Here is a 17,758-nt window from a genome sequence, read left to right as displayed (position 1 = left end):
GTAGATTAATGCCAGCTCCGGTGGGAGTGTGTGTGTGTGTGTGATGGTGTAGCACACTGAGCTACTGTTGCATTGCAGTGACCTCCAGAAGCTGCTGCAGCAGAGCTGCCCACCAAAACAAAAACACATTTCTCAAGTCTCACATGTCTCTTACCCTTCAAGTTTTTGTCATCGCAGAAAGGAAGCTGCTGTTTCACCTTAAGTATTTGAAATTAAAGAAGGCGAAGAAGTGAATGCAAGTGGAGATGACTGATGTCTGAGTAACAGTAAGAGCAGGGCAACTCATTCTCACTGTTAGGCTTTTTAGACATATTGATGATCTTCTACTGCAGAGGTTGGCATAGTGTGGCTCGGGGCCATTTGAGGCCCTTTGACTGATTCATGTGTCCCTCATGAGGTCAGAGCAATTCTAAATCAAACAAATTTGTATCAAAAGTTATTTTTCCCTTGTCTGTATTAGATTCTTTTGAGTAATGCCAATTTTAACATTATTTTTGTCCCTAACAATAAATCAAAAGATATTGAAGAAAATATGTTATACATAAAAAGTGCCTTTGTAAAATCATATTTGCGTGTTTTACCCAGAGTTCTGTTTGCAAAGATATTCATACCGGTATAAAAGATACCTTGTTTATCATTTTTATTGATTATCTTTGAGTAAAATAAAATAACGTCAATAGTCAAGTTTCATTTTTTAAGTACAGTATGGCTCTTACCGGCCCTTAGCCTAGTCACAGGAAAGAATATGGCTATGGTGTGACGCTGTAGTCAATTTTTGATGCGTTACAGCTTCAGTTGCTGTAGGGATCTGGCTAGACATCTAAATTTGGCTGGTTTGGCTGTGTGGTTGCGCGTTGATGTCACGCGTCTCTTCACATATTGACGTGCTGCACCACACTACATCAGTGTTTTGTCATGTGAGGATACCCCGAAAACATCTGCTCATATCCGCATCCTCACTCTCCCCTGTGACTTCACATGCACTCTCCTTCACGGTTATGAAATGCCGCCAGTTCCTTCAGGTGGTCCCAGAAATACTTCCTGTTTGTGTTTTGGCAGCGTTCAGACCTCAGTAAAGGTTCATGTAGACGTCACAAACATCACGATCAGCTTTTCTGAACTTGTTAATGCAATTGTCTCTATTGCCTTCACCTTGTTTTCTTTACATCTTCTTTGAAGTTCTCCTCATCTCCACACGTCAAACATTTTCTCTGGGGCCGTCACCTCATTTCTGTCTTTCACCATTACTACTTAATATCTGAGGTCCTGGTCCTAACGTTTTTTGTCTATGGAGGCCTTCGCCTTGCCTTTGGTTGTACTGTATTTCACCTTCTCTGTGACCTTGCTCCCAACCTTCAACTCTTCTTGTCTGTTTCTCACATCACCTTTTATCTGATGTGCTCCTGTCCTCTGACGTTTTCTTCTTGTAAACCTTGTCTTTGTGATCCATTATATTTGTCCTTCATCTCATCTCCAGCTTCATTTTGTTTGTGATGTTGTGCCCATCCCTCACTTTTATCAGATAGTCTTCACTATCTGGTCTCTGGGGTCTGTCATCTCATCTCTGGTCTCTCCTGGTCTCCTGGGTCTTCCACCTGGCTCTCCATCACCGTCAGTCACCTTCATGACCTTGATGCCTGCCACCGTCTTCACCTCATTTCTGGATCGTTCAATTTGTCTGAGAAACCTATCCTCTTGAGACATATTAAATCCAGGTCACACTCAGAAATCTGTCCTTCTAAATCAATTATGAGTCCATTAAGCTGACCACATAAATCCTCCTCGCACACACATCTTTAGTGTAGCTGCTCTCTCTGCTGGAGGTGAGTCGCTGCTGGCGTCTTAAATTTAATCCTGTTTTATTTATATCTCAACAGTAAACAGCGCTCTTATCGTTTTACATTTAAGAATGCCAGCAAAGCCAGACAGAGCTGTTTCTGTCATGAGGAGCTCAGAATAACAATTTAACAGGGCGTCTTTTTCAGCGCTTTCCTGAGTGGCATTTGGCTATTTATGGGAGCGACGTTGCATAATATGTGGTGTGCAGAGGTGCATTGTGGGTAACTCTGCATTTGCTGTTGTTTTTTTATCAAAAAGAAATCATATATTGACAAATGTGAATTTATTATATGTGAATGAAAGTCAGCCACTACTGTAGTTGGCTGCTAAATCTAGTCAACAAAAATGACTCTTGACGACTCTTGTCAGGTTTGTTAGTCTCACGGATGTACTCATATTTGTTTGAGCTAACAGGGTTGGGCGACAACTCCGCTTCGTATTACTGAAAATTCATATATGAAAGGTATTTAATAGTAAGTCATCTTTTGCACTTCCATTTTGAACTGTCATTTTGCTGATTTTGCAACACATGTGGGTGACAAATCTTGACATCTTGATTGCTCAAATTTTGGATTCCTCGGCTCATGTACCAGTGCACCCCCTATGTATCTCTGCAAGAACACAGAAACTACTCCAGCTGAAGCTGATCACACCCTTTAGGTCCTGCGAAGCATGCTTGGTCTCCTCAACTCAAGAGATCCTAAGTCAGACTGAGAAAGGAAGCCATTATGGAGAGCAGTTCTGTTGAGAACACTGCCTTTACGGTTGACTGACTGACTCACAATAAGTGTTAAAAAAAAGAATTATGTGTGTGAGTATATGACTAATAGACTTCGGATTCTGGATTCTGTTTGGTCATGCACCTCTCGTGGGATTGGACTCAGTGTCAACTTGGACTTGGGTCAGGTGGTCTCGACCACAACACTATGTCTCAATACACCCTTAGCCTGTATTTGAACCAAGACACTGTGTACTTTTTTGTGAAGTTGGTGAAGGTGGTGGTGTTGATGATGATGAGCAGCGCACATGTATCAAGGGATTGTTATTGCTCTTCTGATGACATCATTTTCCAGCTCTTTCAAATGAATATTATCATTAAAGAAGTACATGCTCTGTTCTACTTTAAGGATTTTATGAGTTAAGATTTATTACCAAGGTTGATTGTTACTCCATTTGAATTCTCCTGCATTATTAAACCATCGAGGGACGCTGTGATCTGGTGAGGGACGACACAACCGTAAGCATGATAAGTGTGATGCGCACGAGTGGAGATAAATGCTTCCACGTGTACACAGAATAATTAGTTTGCCACTCTGAGTTAAGTTGGTAGATGGAATCTAAATGAGTCAGGGGTTTTACTTTAAATTAATAGCAGATGAAAATCCATAGACAAACCATTGTGCAGCTGCCATTTAAACCAAACGCAAATTGGTACTAGTTTGACCAATGCGAGAAATCTACGTACAGGAGTAACAAATAGGGATGCTCTGATCAGGGTTTTTGCTGCCGATCGCCAATACCGATCAGCCAGAGCACCGATCACCGATATTGATCACATGGATTGACAATGAATCTGTAATCAAAATGATGAGACCTACTGTGAAAAACATTTAATTACATGTGAGACGTCGCGGGTGAATCTCTAGAGACTCTGCTATGTCCGTGAAATATTAACATACTGTAGCGGGACTCCCGCGGTAGCACCGCATTTATGAAAGTTTCCACTCCGGGTGTTTTCAAACGTTTCAGATTCTGGGGGCCCAACTGCACTGACTCCAAAATGGCGACGGATGGTGTCATTTCCGTCTCTGCATAACCGACACCAGGCTGGTCATCTAGCTCGGTGAAATTATTAAAATCTATTCTCATTACGAATGTCACCATGTAACCCTTACCCTAATCCTCAGACCAGCCGGTGTTGCTAAGTGTTAGCTGTGCTAACAGCCGACTGCTGAGGAACCGGCAGTCTCACTTTCATGAGCCCAGAAAACTCTGCACTCCATGCTGGAGCTTTAAATAACCTGTTTAATTTGAAGGCGCTTCCCTGCACAGCATTTTCCCGTGCATGTGCTGCAGGATGCAAACTTTACATGACAGATTGAAAGAACCTCCACACCAGACATGCCGTTAGTGAGCAGCGAGTAGGAAGGAGCAGACGGCATTCACCAATTATGCTGAAATCCGATCATGATCGTGACCACTCGATCGGAGCATCCCTAGTAACATTTTTTTTTTTTCATCTTCATTGAAAACGTGTTTCTCTTCACTTAATAAATAAATAAAGAAATTATTGGCCAGAGTCATGCTGCCTGAAGGAGGGAGGATAAAAGAGGCTCCTCTATCATGGAGACCAAATAATAATCGGAGTGCAATGAGCGGGCTTCTTCGAGCCGAAGGTGAGAAGATTCTGGTCCCGTGACTCAGTAAACAGACGCATGTGAGGAGTCGCTGATGGATGGTTTCATTTTCTGCCACCTGCGCTCCTTCACTCATTATCCTGTTACCCTCCATCATGCTGCCTCATCTTTTGCGGTCTCTGTGGACCTTCTCGTCTTTCCCCCAAACTTTGTTCCTGCTCACACTCTTTCATCTTCTGTCCACTTCCTGCTACGCTTCCTGCTACGCTTTCTCTGTCACTGCCACTCTTTCTCCAGGATTGATTCGCTCCTGTGCTTCCGACTCTGCTCTTTTCTGAATAAGGTCACTGTAGTGAGGACTCCTCATTCCTCTGCCGGCGATTGGACCGTCTGACTGACTGCAAATGTCTTGTCAATAAACATTTGTCTTCTTCATTACCACCAAATCGTGCACCGCAGTAGTCTGTCAAGCCCCAAACCCAGAAGACCTGATGTGTGGTGATTCTGGTTATAATTTTGTTCTCAACTTCGCTGTACTGTTTGGCGCGATCTTTCCTGATGAAGGCATCACACCTGCAGGACTTGTCTATCATGGTGGCACTGAAGAACAACTTGGACAAGACTTACATTGTACATCAGTTGATGAATGAAGGTAGCCATGGCACTTGCAGAGAGTACAGAAGCAAGTACAGGATGATTCATAGTACAAATGTGATCTGTAGTTTACAAACACAAACCCTTTACAACGCCATATATTCCACCAATTTTATGTAATGGTACACACTTCTAGACATTAAAGCAAGAAGCAGATAGTAATTTGTTTGCTTGAATATTCACTACTCCACACTGTTCTGTTGTTTCATGAGAGTAAAGAGGCAGGGATGCCCTTTGAACTTTGCCAGTCGACATCATCTCTCCTGTCTTGTTAGTGTACTTTGTGCTCCTGCCATCTCCACCTCACCTTTATTTTGCTCCTGTTTCAAGCCATGGTAGGATGGTTTTGGGCCTTTGTGATTTGGGCTTTATCCGCATCATGAAGGCTCTCTGTCATCATCGGTCTCGTCTTCGCTGGACCGGGACACAGGTGTCCCATTAGTGGCCGTCCTGCCGCACAGACTGTGAATCATGAGGAGGGATGGGACCAATCAAAGCCAGTCCTTGTTAATCTCCCTGCACTGTATTTGTCATCATTATGTCGCCGTGTCCTCACGTGACACCCTCAGCTGCTGGATTGTTTACAAGACAGATACATGACATTAACAGCAAACCCCTCATCTGCCATCTGACTGTAATCTGGAGTTTGTTATGTCGCTCACGTACCCACCCACCATGTTTGTTTCACGGACTGTTGAGCAACATTCTCTTCCACGGGAGATGCAATTCTCTGAGCTGCCGCCACATCTCATCCTTCGCTTCGTTGTTCATCCTCTCCGTCTTTACTCTTGTGATCCCTGATTCAGCAATGCTCCTACTTCCTCAACAAGTAGTGGTTCCGGAATCACTCAGCTCACCAAGAGGTCCTATCTCTACTTCAGCCAAGCTGCCTAAGTGTCGTACACCATCATTTATCTACCACCTTCCCAATTTTTCCTCTGTATTCCTGATTTTGTTCTGTTGATGTCTTCTTCTTCTGCGGTCATTTCCCTTCAAGGGGTGAGAAGCCCGCCACGTGTACCTATCTTCATCATTCTCTGGTTTGGTTGGCTTCCTCTTCTTCATCCCCAACATTCTTGATCCAACACTGTCAATCTTCTTCATGTGTCCAAACCATCTGGCCTCCCTAACTTTGTCTGAGCTACTCTTTCCTGATCGTGACCTTTTTAATCACTCCTAGTCACAATGACAGTCTGTAAACATCCACCATGGCGGTGACCACTTCTATCCTAGAAGGTTTCAAAGTTGCCGCTGCTCCAGCGTCTGTGTCAATTCCTTCCTGCCTACACTCTCCTTTTCACCTCCCTTCTTCTCTGTTCATCATGCTGCAAGGTTTATTACCAAATACTTGAACGGTTTTCACAACCTCTCATGTTGTCCCTCATGGCCTTTGCATCAACTTCCTTTACAGTTGGTATTTTTTTGCCACTATCTTTGAATTCCAGGTGTTTTAGCCTAGTTTTAGCCAAAGGCTTTTTTCCATAGGCTAAAACATGGTGTTTTGTCTTGTAGTACACAAATGAATCTGCCTTGACTACAAGTGAAAACTGTCTTGATAGTGCATCTTAAAAGAAGACGTTAAGAACTGGATCTTTAAATAAGGCCTGAAAACTCATTTTAAAACACAATCAGTCTTGTGAAAGTTACTGTTTAAAAATATAATAATGATAATAATCGTACACTTGAACGCTGTTCACAAAGTGCTTCACAGGCAAAGCAGTCAAAAATGTTTGCACTTGCTACCTTACTAATCCGAGGCCTTCAGTGAGCAAGGAAATTTTAGGAGGATATTGCATAAATGTGAACCCATAAAAGTGAGCTTTTAGCAGGGATTTAAAGTTTGTGGAGCATGTTGTGTTTCGGCTCTCTGGCAGACTGTTCCAGAGTGGGGGAGCCCTTATAGCAAAGCCACTGTCACCACTAGATTAAAGCCTAGAATTAGGGACCACTGTCAGAGGCCCACCTGAGGACCTGAAGGTCCTGGCTGAATCGTAGGGGTCAGTAACTCTACAATGTAGTCAGGCGTCAGTTAGCAGCCTTACTGCCGAGTTCTGATCCAGCTGGAGGCGTGCTAGAAATTCCTTATTGATGGCAGTGCGGAGAAATTTGCAGTAGTTCGGGCGGAAGAGTTTTTCTTGGTCGGCATGCTATCCGTAAAAGTTGGGGGGGGGGTTTATGATTTGCATGTTTTGTAAGCATTACTGAGCTTCCAGGTGTTGGAGGTGTTGGTTGAAAGTTTGGGCATCTCGTCTTTCAGAGCGCTGGTATGAGCGATATGGAGACCTGGAGGGGGAGCTGCTGTGCGTGGAGCTGGAGAAGGAGCGCCAGGGTTTGGGCCTCAGCCTGGCTGGGAACCGAGACCGATCTAAACTCAGCATCTTTGTGGTGGGCCTTCATCCCGGGGGAACAGCAGCCAAAGATGGACGCATCCGTGTTGGAGATGAACTCCTGGAGGTGAGTCTGGATCTTTGTCCTGGCTCTCTATGGTCACATCCATCTAAGATTGTCCTTCCGTGGTCTTCTTTTTTCTCTTTCGGCTTCTCCCTACAGGAGTCGCCACAGCGGATCATCTTCCTCCATCTGACCCTGTCCTCTGCTTCCTCTTCTCTCAAACCTACAAACCTCATGTCCTCCTTCACCACCTCCATAAATCTCCTCTTTGGCCTTCCTCTCCACCTTCTCCTCCTTCCAACCTCAACATCTTCCTACCATTGTACTCGCTATCTCTCCTCTGTACATATCCTTGCGTGGTGCTCTAGCTTAAATATTTCAAATTTCCTGTGATACTCGCAGACCAGAAAACAGTGTTCTGTATCTTTAAATAAGAGTTTTGAGAGAGCACGGGAATGAGGCTTGAGGGCGATGTCTGATACATGAAGAGCAAGAAAATAAATGACTCACTCAGTTAACTAGAGTTCAGACACGTCTCTCCCCTGGTCTGAGCGAGCGTGCAACTGTGCTCTGCTCTGCCTTGTGCGGTTTGTGAAAATGTTCTCAGAACTAGATTGTAAATTAGCGTGTGAATATTTCATCGACACCTTCTCCCAACAACCTTTTCTCCCCTCAGCAGGGCTTTGACCTTCTTAGAAATCCTTCTCTTCACTCTTCGCTAAGCGACCTCAGTTACAATCCCCTGGCATTGTTGTGTTTGTCTATGTTGAGGGAATCCTGTGAACCAACTCAGTCATGTGGTACTTGTCTCCACATTAATATTAAGTAGACTTACATGCAGACTTAATCACCGGACCTGCTGCTTATGCAACATTAATGTCAGGCAGACCAAAGTGTGTCTAATTTACACACACACACACACACACACACACACACAGCACATAATATTTCTCTTTGGAGTGTATGAGAGTAGCGGTGAATGTTCTGCGGCCTTAGGCATGTGCCGCCCGCCAACGGTCCTGTTGTAGCACACAATGTCAGCTATAAATACCAGAAATATATCTGGGGTATTTTTTCAGTCTACTGCAAAATTGCAATTTGTGTTTTTTCTAGAATTTGTTTTTGGCTTTCCTGAGTGTTGAAGCATCTGAAATATTTGAGAAAAAAAAAGAAAATTAAGAATAATAAGAATATTTGCCACAAGAAGCCACATTTTTCAATTTGAATGAATTTGGTATATTACTGAATCAAATGATGGACCCATACATACGTTTAAACGACAAAATATTGTTTATTTTGCATCAGTTTGACAATAGCACAATAAATCACGATGGTGGCTATATTCAAGTTTTTCTTATTTAAACTAAAGCTCTTTTAATTTCTGGAAAATATTTGTATAAGAATTTCAATTTTATAAGAATTTAAAGTACATTCAGAGTAGTGGAAACCCTGGCCATTGGGTAGCGAAAAACATCCCTGAACAAAAGCAAACAGATGCTTTTGTTCAGGGATTCCTCCATGTTCGTTGTTGTTGTTATCATCCTGGCTGCAATGTGTCTTGTGCATCAGTGTGATCAGTGGACCAGGTTTTGTGTTGTCTGCAAACTGTTAATTTAAATTAAATAAAATTAAAATGATTAAATGTGATTAAAATATTTAACACAATTAATTAATTGTTCGTGATTAACTTGTTAAAGTCCCAGCACTAATATATATGTATATATATATATATATATATATATATATATATATATATATATATATATATATATATATATATATTTTATTTTTTTATTTTTTTTTTTTTTGTATTTCTCTTTTTCGCATTTGATAAAGACGACCAAGTAATTTAACTTGTTATTTTGGACTTGGATCTTCACTGGTGGTCATGGTTCAGTAAAAAGTGCATCAAGCACGTTGCGTCTGCATAGCTCTACACATGTGCTGATGAGATATTGATTTCCATCTATTAGCAGGAGTTTGCGGCTCCATGGCTCAGTGAGCTTGTCATTAACGTCAGTCTTAATTAAAGTGATTGTTGGTCATTCACACTGCTCTGCACCAGCGTTCCTGACGTCCGCGCCTGCAGAGAACCTGGACTTGCACACGTGAGTCTCCTGAGCTACTTAAGCCGTGAACAAAGACGACTGCTGAAGTGACTCAAGTGACCATGAGTACGGTGATGTCGGTCAAAATGAGTCATGTGTCTAACTTTGGGCTTTCACACCATGGACTGTGGCCCAGTAGATCCAGGTCCAATTCGCTCAGTGCTCTACACTTCACACCTCTTACAAAATTTTGCACCCCTGCTGTGCGCTCGCTGGAGATCTCAGGACAAAAGCTACCTCTCCAGGTGAACTGAAGTCCACAGCCAAATCCCATTTCACTCATGTTCACCACAGCCCTCTCAGAAATGGGCGTCACTTCATGTCTAGCAGAGCTGCGGGGACTCGGATGTGTGAGACAGGTGCACTACACTACAGCCTGCTTGGCAACGCTAGTCATGGACGCTAACTTCTTCTTTCGATGAAATTGATTCCAGACACTCGTTCAGCCCACGGATTTGGTGAGCTCGTGTGAATAGCTTGCTAGCTATTTGAATCACGGGGGTTCGCAATGATGCTGGCAGGGTCCACAGATGGAGTCCATTTCCTGTTCTCTTTGTAGAGAAGTGAGCTCTGGAGTCACTTGCAATATGTCTGATGTCCCTTCCAAAGGCGACCTCTGCTGAACACACTCATCGCCGCATCATGTTAGCGCTGACGCGATGATTCGTCTGGACCTCTGGAAGACAGATATGAGAAGTGTTCCTGTCCCTCGAGGGGTAATTGTAGGCTCTGTTTCGTAACTCTGCTTGTGTAGTCTGAAATAGGTTAATAAGGAGAAGAAGCACTCACAGGTTATTCAATCAAGCGTGCTGCACTTGGAGCAACTGGGATGTAATCAGCCTTTTTATCAACATTGATCGTCTGGCGCCTGAGAGGATGATGGAGAGATAAAGGTGGAAGCAGGAGTCTTTCAGGCCATCGCTGCTCTTGTCTGTGTGATAAATAGAGAAGTGTCCCTGCTGGTAGAGAAGGAGATACATCTTTGGTGATGTTTAAACCAGAGAGGATCTGATCTGCGTGGCTGCAGTTTCTGTATGCGCTCTTCAAGTCCTCTTTGTGTCTGTGTTCTCCAGATCAACAACCAGGTTCTGTATGGGCGGAGCCACCAGAACGCCTCGGCCATCATCAAGAGCGCGGCCTCCAAGGTGAAGCTCATCCTGCTCAGGTATGACCCGGCATTCCATGAGAGAATGGCCAGAGTTCAAGTTAAATCCTGAAATAGTTTTTAGGCTAAGATTTAGGACTTTCACTCTTCTGCATTACCAACAACTCTGGTCCGCTTATTCATGTCGTCTGCTGACAGGATCGTTTCATGTTTTATACATGAAAGTGTCCACCAGTGGGCGCCCTGGTGCAGCACAAGACTTTTCCCAAATCACTGCCGCTGATGCAGTTATCATAAATCACAAATGATGACAATAGACGTGACTCTCGCTTGTGAACAAAGTAGGCAAGAAGTGAGTCACATTCGAGGAGAAAACCACACACCTTAAGCATTAATGAGCCTTGACTCGTGGCTCAGGTGATTGTCATTGTCAAGCCTGACTCATCTGACTGAGTCATTGACTCGTTTCAATGGTGTGAAGGTTAATCATAATATCTTCATTAACCCATGAGTCGCTGACATTTGTCAAGCCATGCAGTGCCAGAGCAAGTCAAACACTTAGAAGTTGGGGTATATGTGCGTCCTCCCTGGTGTTGTTTTGACCTGCAGAGTCATCGATTCATCAACGATTACTCATGCTCATCAATGCATGTATCAACTACTAACTACTAAACTAATGTCGCATCCACCAGCCCTTTAGGCCTGCTGGCTGCCCCTGTGGAGGCTGGTCTCCCCACAATTCCCTCCATTAAAACATGATGGCAGAGCAGCACTGCAGCAAACGGCTCGTGTTACAGCCAAATCATCTTCTGATGAAGTCTGGCCTGAGGAAACCACGTTCAGGGAGGGTGAGAGGAGGAAGCCGACTCTTCCTCTCCTGTTCCTGCTGGGCATTGATCTGCTGCAGCAAGGTTTGCTGTGTTGCTGTTGTTTGCCTGCAGAAGGATGTTTGTAGCTGCTCATGCACACTTCACTGAGTTGCCTTCTGCTGGATTGGAATCAGTCTTCAATTCTGTTAGACTGTGCTTCTCTGGAGTGGAGTAACAGGGAGCAGAGAGAGCAGCTTCTCCTCCTGCCTCTCAAGTCACATTGAAAAAGTAAGCTAGTCAGCCAGGGGTGGGGCTTAAGTTTCTGGAGAGTCAACATGGCGTATCGGAGAGGCAGAATTCATCTGTGGAAGTACCTTAGAGCAAAGAAATATTTTAACGCCGATCTCTTTGGGTCCATCGATTCCTTTAGAGGAGCTGAAATGAGTCATGACTGCTAGCAACCACTATGATCGGCTTCTCCTCCATTACACTTCCTCTTTGTGACGTTTCCATCTCTGCATACATTGCTGTCACCTCTATACTGTGATTGGGTAATGTACTGTAACTAGCCACCGAACAGATACTCCAACTCCAGATGCACTGAAGCTGTGAATTTACATGTAAATCAGTTGTTTTTGTAGCTGAAATTGTCTCCACACTCCACAAGTCACAGTGTGAACGTTGCTATCGGGATGGCGCTTCTTTAAATCCACTGGAGCTCTCCAGTGGTGAGAGCCGATCTAGTATGCTCTGGCTGTGAAACGTTTTGTGGAACACAACTCGGGTCTAAAGTGGCGGGGGATAAGGAGTAGTTCAGGGCCTTTAACTCTCAGTCTGGCATAAAGCGTCACATTGCTGAAGACCACATGGAGTCAATAAATTGTCATCATTTTTTGTTAATTGACGGGCCCAAATCTGAGTCTGACTGATGTATTGATGCAGGAATTTAATAGTGGAGAGGCCTCCTGAGAGCCTCATGCTGCCAGCTTCTGTCAGGGTGATGGATACGTCTGTAAAAGAACCCGACATAAATATTTAAAGCTTGGTCAGGGAGGCTCATTTGTGATTTGATGAGGGACCAAACTCTGAGACAGTAGCAGAGACTGCTCGTCATGGAAGATCGACAGGAGGCTTGTATGTAGGTCACGTGTGCTGGGATCCAAACAAATGACTGTAACTCTGGAAGGTGAATTTGATTAATGCGGCACTTTTTGGTGGCTGAGGTTTTAAAGATGCGTCATCTGTCCCGGAGGAGATCTAAAGGAATGTCACAATGGAGAAGAATGAATCAGCAGATGCTCCAGGGAGTGAAAAGAAAAACAAAGTTGTGCTCAAAAAAGGTAGATATTTTTGCCGCTTTTGAAGAGAAGAAGTTTGTTCTGAGGAGACTTCTAATGTCTGACGGTCTTCAAAAATGGAGGGGAGTCGTCTCGGAGCAGCGCAACAAAGAGCTATATATTTTTGTTCTTCTGTAGACTTGTCCAGGACCATCGGTTTCCAGTAGAATCTAACTTTGTATCTTGGCATCTGCAAGAGGCATGACCAAGTCTGTTGCTCTGACCTCAACGTGGAGTGGGGCCAGAACAGTCAGCAACACAAGACCACTCATTTATAGCCCTTGGTCACATCTTGGTTCCACCAATTACATTTGGAGCATAAGATGTCCGTGGACCAGAAGCATGATCGGAGCATCGTTGTGAATCCTTCACGTGCGTATGACTCATCTGGAGGTGTAAAGAAGCCATTTATTGGACTCATGAACCATTAGCATTGTGTCTGTAGTTCTGATTCCAGAATGCTCTGCACCGAGGACTCACATCTGTGACGTATTTATTTTACCTTCGACGGCAGCTGAATGTTTGATGCAGCACGTCATCGGGTCAACGAGGCGAGACTGATGAGCGTGTCAGTCAGCGGCTAAAGACGGGCGCGTGGCTGATTCAGTATTGTGATAGAGCGAGGGCTGGTGGGACGCTGGGCGAAAACAGGCGACATAAATCACTCCCAGCGAGTCATTACACGGCCGGCTGAGCTGCCAGACTCCCTCTGACGTGTGATGGAGACGCTAGTGCGGCGCAGAGATGAGCAGCTCATCACTGGCTGGTGATTATGACCTCAGGGTGGAGATGGAAGAGCCACTGAGGTCCAGTGAAACACGGATCTCGAGCTCAGCAACACGTGGCACCTCCAGCAGCTCTAGAGCTAGAGATGATACTGCGTTTGTCTGACCAGACGGAACACCGTCAGAAGGTCTTCTGAACATTTTCTTCTCAAAGTTGGCCATGAACCTACATTTGAGAGCCTTTTAAAAGCCTTCTGGCAGCTGTCAAGTCCCTATCTTGGAAAGTTTTTCAACCCATAACCCCGATTATTGTCTTCGAGCCCTCAAAAGTCCACTCCATTTATTCCTGAGGCCTTGCTTCCACAAATCAATTTGAAATACTTGTTGGGCTGGTCTTCTCAGAGCTGCTCACTGTCCTCGTTGCTTTTTGGCTGTTGCTTATCAGTCTTTTGTAGATCAACAGTGTGATGTTGAAGACATCACATTTTGCAAGTTGCAATGATCGGCCCTGCATCATCATATTTGCCTCCACTCAACCTCGCGAGGCTTCTCACCCTGGGTTCACCGGCCAATTTCCCTCCATTATGACAAGGTTATTTTTCTTCCGCCGCTGCCATCCAATCTGGCCGGTGTGTCGGGGCAGAAGGACGTCGCTGCTGTCTGTGTTCAGCCAAGTGACAAAATCTCGTTAAGCCCTTGTCCGCTGCTCGCCTCTGAATGATTTATCTCCAAGTAAAGGTCGACGCTGCAAGGAACAATGAGGATGACGACGGGGACAGCAGCTTCCAGAGTGTGTCGTCATGGAAACGGTCATTCCAGACCAGAGTTAGGCATAATAAAACACGCGTGATGAACCCCAACTTTAGTGGCTGGAGAATAATTGCCGTTATGAAGGCGAATCGTTCAGAGCCAGCGATGGAAGTCTTTTAGAGGTTTGCAGACATCCTGAGAAGAATCTGAAGAAACCGCTTCATTCAGTCACTGTCTTCTTCAATATATATATATATATATATATATATATATATACACAATAATGCGTTCCAATCCTTAAAATAGTCTTTTGTAGGAGTGAATGTAGAGTGCAGGTGCGCTGTTCTCTATGTGTGTGGCCGCTGCATGTGGGAGGGGTTGCCGAGTGAGTGACGTCTCTCCAGAAGTGAAGAGGTGCCCGGTGCGTGTCCAGCTCTGAATGTGTGGTTCTGTGCAGTTTGGTTGTGACAAAGTCATAAACCAAGTAATGCTCTGTCCGAGGCACAAGGCACATATCTAATGTGGAGGTTGGAATCACGTTACTGACTCACATCTTTGAGTGCTTCTCCAAAATGTGTCTTTTTTTTCGTCATTTACAATTATCTTTTGATTTGTATTTGTATTTATTTTTAGGTTGTCTTTAATTATATTTAGATTTTAATGCAATACATTATTACATTTAGATAAATTTTTTATATTATAGACATTTTTGATGATTTGGTTGAAAAAAATGTGATTTCTTTTATGCTTTTATAAATTATAATTGATGTTTCATTTTGAATATATTATTAAAGATGCTTGTTTCCTTTTTATTTCTGATTTTTTATTATATTTAGTGTTTTGTTATATTTTGATTCATATTTATTTTAATTAATTAATAGGTGTTTAGGTGTACTTTGCAACCAAATGGTGGAGCATTTAGCAGTGCAGGCAGCTGAAGGCTGAACTAACTCTCAGGTGACATCACATACAGATATGGAACTGAAATACTTTTCAGTCATCAAAAGCCAAACACGGGGTGTTCTAAACTCTTAGATAAAACTCGCAAAAAAGCAAGAGAAAAATAATTCTGTTAGCAAACCACGTCTATTGACAAAACTTGCACTCTAAAAATTTAACTAATAATAGGACACTATTAATATTTGAAACCAAAAAAAATCTGTTTTGATGGAATGATTTCCAGGAACATTAAAATACATTTCACCTATGCAAAATTGTATTCATGTAAGAAATGTAAAAAGAAAAATAAATCAATTTAAAATTTGGAGAAAAAAAGGGTTTTTTACATCTCAAAATAATACAGTAGCTCAAACTTTTGAGGTTCTTGAGTCGTACGTCACTCGCTCTCTCACCGAATATCTGCGCTCTTCTGCTGTCACTCAGAACCGACATTGGGCGGTGTATGCGCTCTTAGTAGTTGGTCGCCCTCTGGTGGCTGGCTGTCGTAGCCTACAGCGTTATTGCATGTTTGTTGCTTCAGCATTTGCCTGTGTGCTCCTCCTCAGAGAGCTGATGAAGACAGTCTCATGTTCTGTTTTCATTGTCTGTTTCTCTCGACTGCAGAAGTGAAGATGCCATCAACCAGATGGCTGTTGCTCCTTTTCCTACTCCAGCTGTTCCCACACTTACTCCTGCTAGTCCTGAGGTGCGTACACACACACACACCAGTTTGTATGTATATATATATATATATATATATATATATATATATATATATATAAACTTGTTAGGAGCGGCTGAAAGATCCTAAAACCCCTCAACCCTTCACCTGTAATGCCCTCCTCTCAGCTGCACACGTGTCTACGTCTTAATGTTTGACTCACTGGAGTCTAATCACTGCAAACCTGATAGTAATATATGAAATGGACCAACTGAATGTCCTAGTTTTCATGTGTCATCCACTGTAAATGCAATGATCGATCCCTGCACACATCCTTGAACTGTTTGTTAAAGGTGTGTTTCTTCACTCATGTGGGTCCTCACAGAACTTGACCGTCAAATGTGCTCCTCACTGGCTCTTTTTGCCTAAAAACCAATAACACAAGCAGGTAATGAATCTGAGGTGTGTTTGTTCCACAGCCCACATCAGCAGTTCCGCCCCAGCATTCCGCCTCCACAGAATGGCCCCGTCCGCCCGACAACCTGCCGCTCCTCCAGTCGTCAGAGCCACCGGTCAGTCGGCAGTTTGGCATTGTCTGTCTGAGAAGTGACGTTCAATGAAGTTTTGGTTGACAGGAGGAGGGCAACAGTGAGGCAGAGCAGAACAGCACCGTCAAGAGTTTGAGAGAGGGCGACACATGCAAGAAGGTACCGCAATAGACACCTTTTCAACTCTTCAGGCTTGTTGTTGTGTATGTCCGTGTGTGTTTTGCGTTTTCATGTGCCCGCATGCATGTGTGTTGGTGCTCCCCAGCAGCAAGCAGCAGCAGCAGACTCTCCAGAGAAGCAGCTCCAGCCTCTCACTCTCTCTCCAGAGCAGCAGGTGAGTGGACTGTGACATCGGCTCCCGAGACGACTCGGTGTGACTCTGCGACCATGTGTCTAGTCCTGCAGGTCGGTCAGCAGCCGACTCTCGGCCTCCTCCCCGCCTCCTCTCATCAGTCCAGACCTGCCGGTCGCTAGCAAAGGTAAGTCCCAGACACAGTCTTATTTTCGGAGTTGAACAACCAGACTGATACTGGGGGAGCATGAGGGGCCAGCGCCAGGCACGGCCCTGTTGACGGATGCATGTTCTACTAGTCCCACCTGACCCACATACATGTTCCCCTCAGACCCATCCTGCTGCGCGGTCGTACCAGGTCAGGAGACGGTGCTGGAGATCTGCAAAGGCCGGTCGGGATTGGGACTGAGCGTGGTGGGAGGGACAGATACACAACTGGTAACACAAACCATCCATCAGTGGACTTGTCCCTGGTGTTCAGTGACAAGCCATGTGATCTGTCAGGACGCCATTGTGATCCATGAGGTGTACGAGGAAGGAGCTGCAGCCAGAGATGGGCGGCTGTGGGCCGGGGATCAGATCCTGGAGGTGGACTTGCTGACACCTGTTTAAAAGGTGCCTTCAGATCTGGATCAATGTGTTGTGTGTATAGGTGAATGGGGTGGACCTGCGTGGAGCCTCGCACGAAGAAGCCATCGCCGCTCTCCGCCAGACGCCGGCCAAGGTCCGGCTGACAGTTCTGAGGGACGAGGCTCAGTACCGGGAGGAGGAGAACCTGGATGTCTTCAAGGTGGACCTGCAGAAGAAGAGTGGGAGGGGTCTTGGACTCAGCATCGTGGGGAAGAGGTTAGACTCAGCAGGGTTGGTGGCCTCAGCTCAGTGACACAAGAGTGTGTGTGTTTGAGTCAGGAGCGGCAGCGGGGTGTTCATCTCTGAGGTGGTCAGAGGGGGCGTCGCTGAGCTGGATGGTCGACTGATGCAAGGAGACCAGATTCTGTCAGTCAATGGCGAGGACACGAGGAACTCCACACAAGAGACGGTCGCCGCTGTGCTGAAGGTCTCGACACGAAAATACACTTAGAGTTCAGCAAACGCACAACACTCCGACAAACCGGACCCTGTGTGTGCAGTGTGCCCGTGGCTCGGTCCAGTTGGAGCTGGGTCGGCTGAAAGCTGCCTCTTGGGTCTCGTCCAGACAGAACTCCCAGCGGAGTGAGGTGGGTCCGGCTGGTTCTGCGTGCTG

General features: G+C 44.8%; 1 protein-coding gene across 5 annotated transcripts in view; it reads left to right on the top strand.

The window, feature by feature from the left end:
• patj (PATJ crumbs cell polarity complex component) overlaps nt 1–17,758 on the top strand; it is a 62,969-nt gene that overhangs the window by 42,496 nt on the left and 2,715 nt on the right. For 4 of the 5 annotated variants that reach the window (XM_053877775.1, XM_053877925.1, XM_053877603.1 and 1 more), the window contains exons 30-41: nt 7,108–7,304; nt 10,423–10,514; nt 15,639–15,720; nt 16,155–16,247; nt 16,311–16,382; nt 16,489–16,557; nt 16,621–16,702; nt 16,847–16,953; nt 17,020–17,103; nt 17,168–17,361; nt 17,425–17,572; nt 17,646–17,732. In XM_053877775.1, the coding sequence (XP_053733750.1) occupies nt 7,108–7,304; nt 10,423–10,514; nt 15,639–15,720; nt 16,155–16,247; nt 16,311–16,382; nt 16,489–16,557; nt 16,621–16,702; nt 16,847–16,953; nt 17,020–17,103; nt 17,168–17,361; nt 17,425–17,572; nt 17,646–17,732 (1,307 nt within the window). The remainder of the gene's footprint in view (nt 1–7,107; nt 7,305–10,422; nt 10,515–15,638; nt 15,721–16,154; nt 16,248–16,310; nt 16,383–16,488; nt 16,558–16,620; nt 16,703–16,846; nt 16,954–17,019; nt 17,104–17,167; nt 17,362–17,424; nt 17,573–17,645; nt 17,733–17,758) is intronic. The other variant, XM_053877684.1, reaches the window with a different exon arrangement.

Source organism: Synchiropus splendidus, chromosome 1, assembly GCF_027744825.2.
Source record: "Synchiropus splendidus isolate RoL2022-P1 chromosome 1, RoL_Sspl_1.0, whole genome shotgun sequence".
Lineage (NCBI taxonomy): Eukaryota > Metazoa > Chordata > Actinopteri > Syngnathiformes > Callionymidae > Synchiropus > Synchiropus splendidus.
This window is presented reverse-complemented; position numbering and strand designations above follow the sequence as displayed.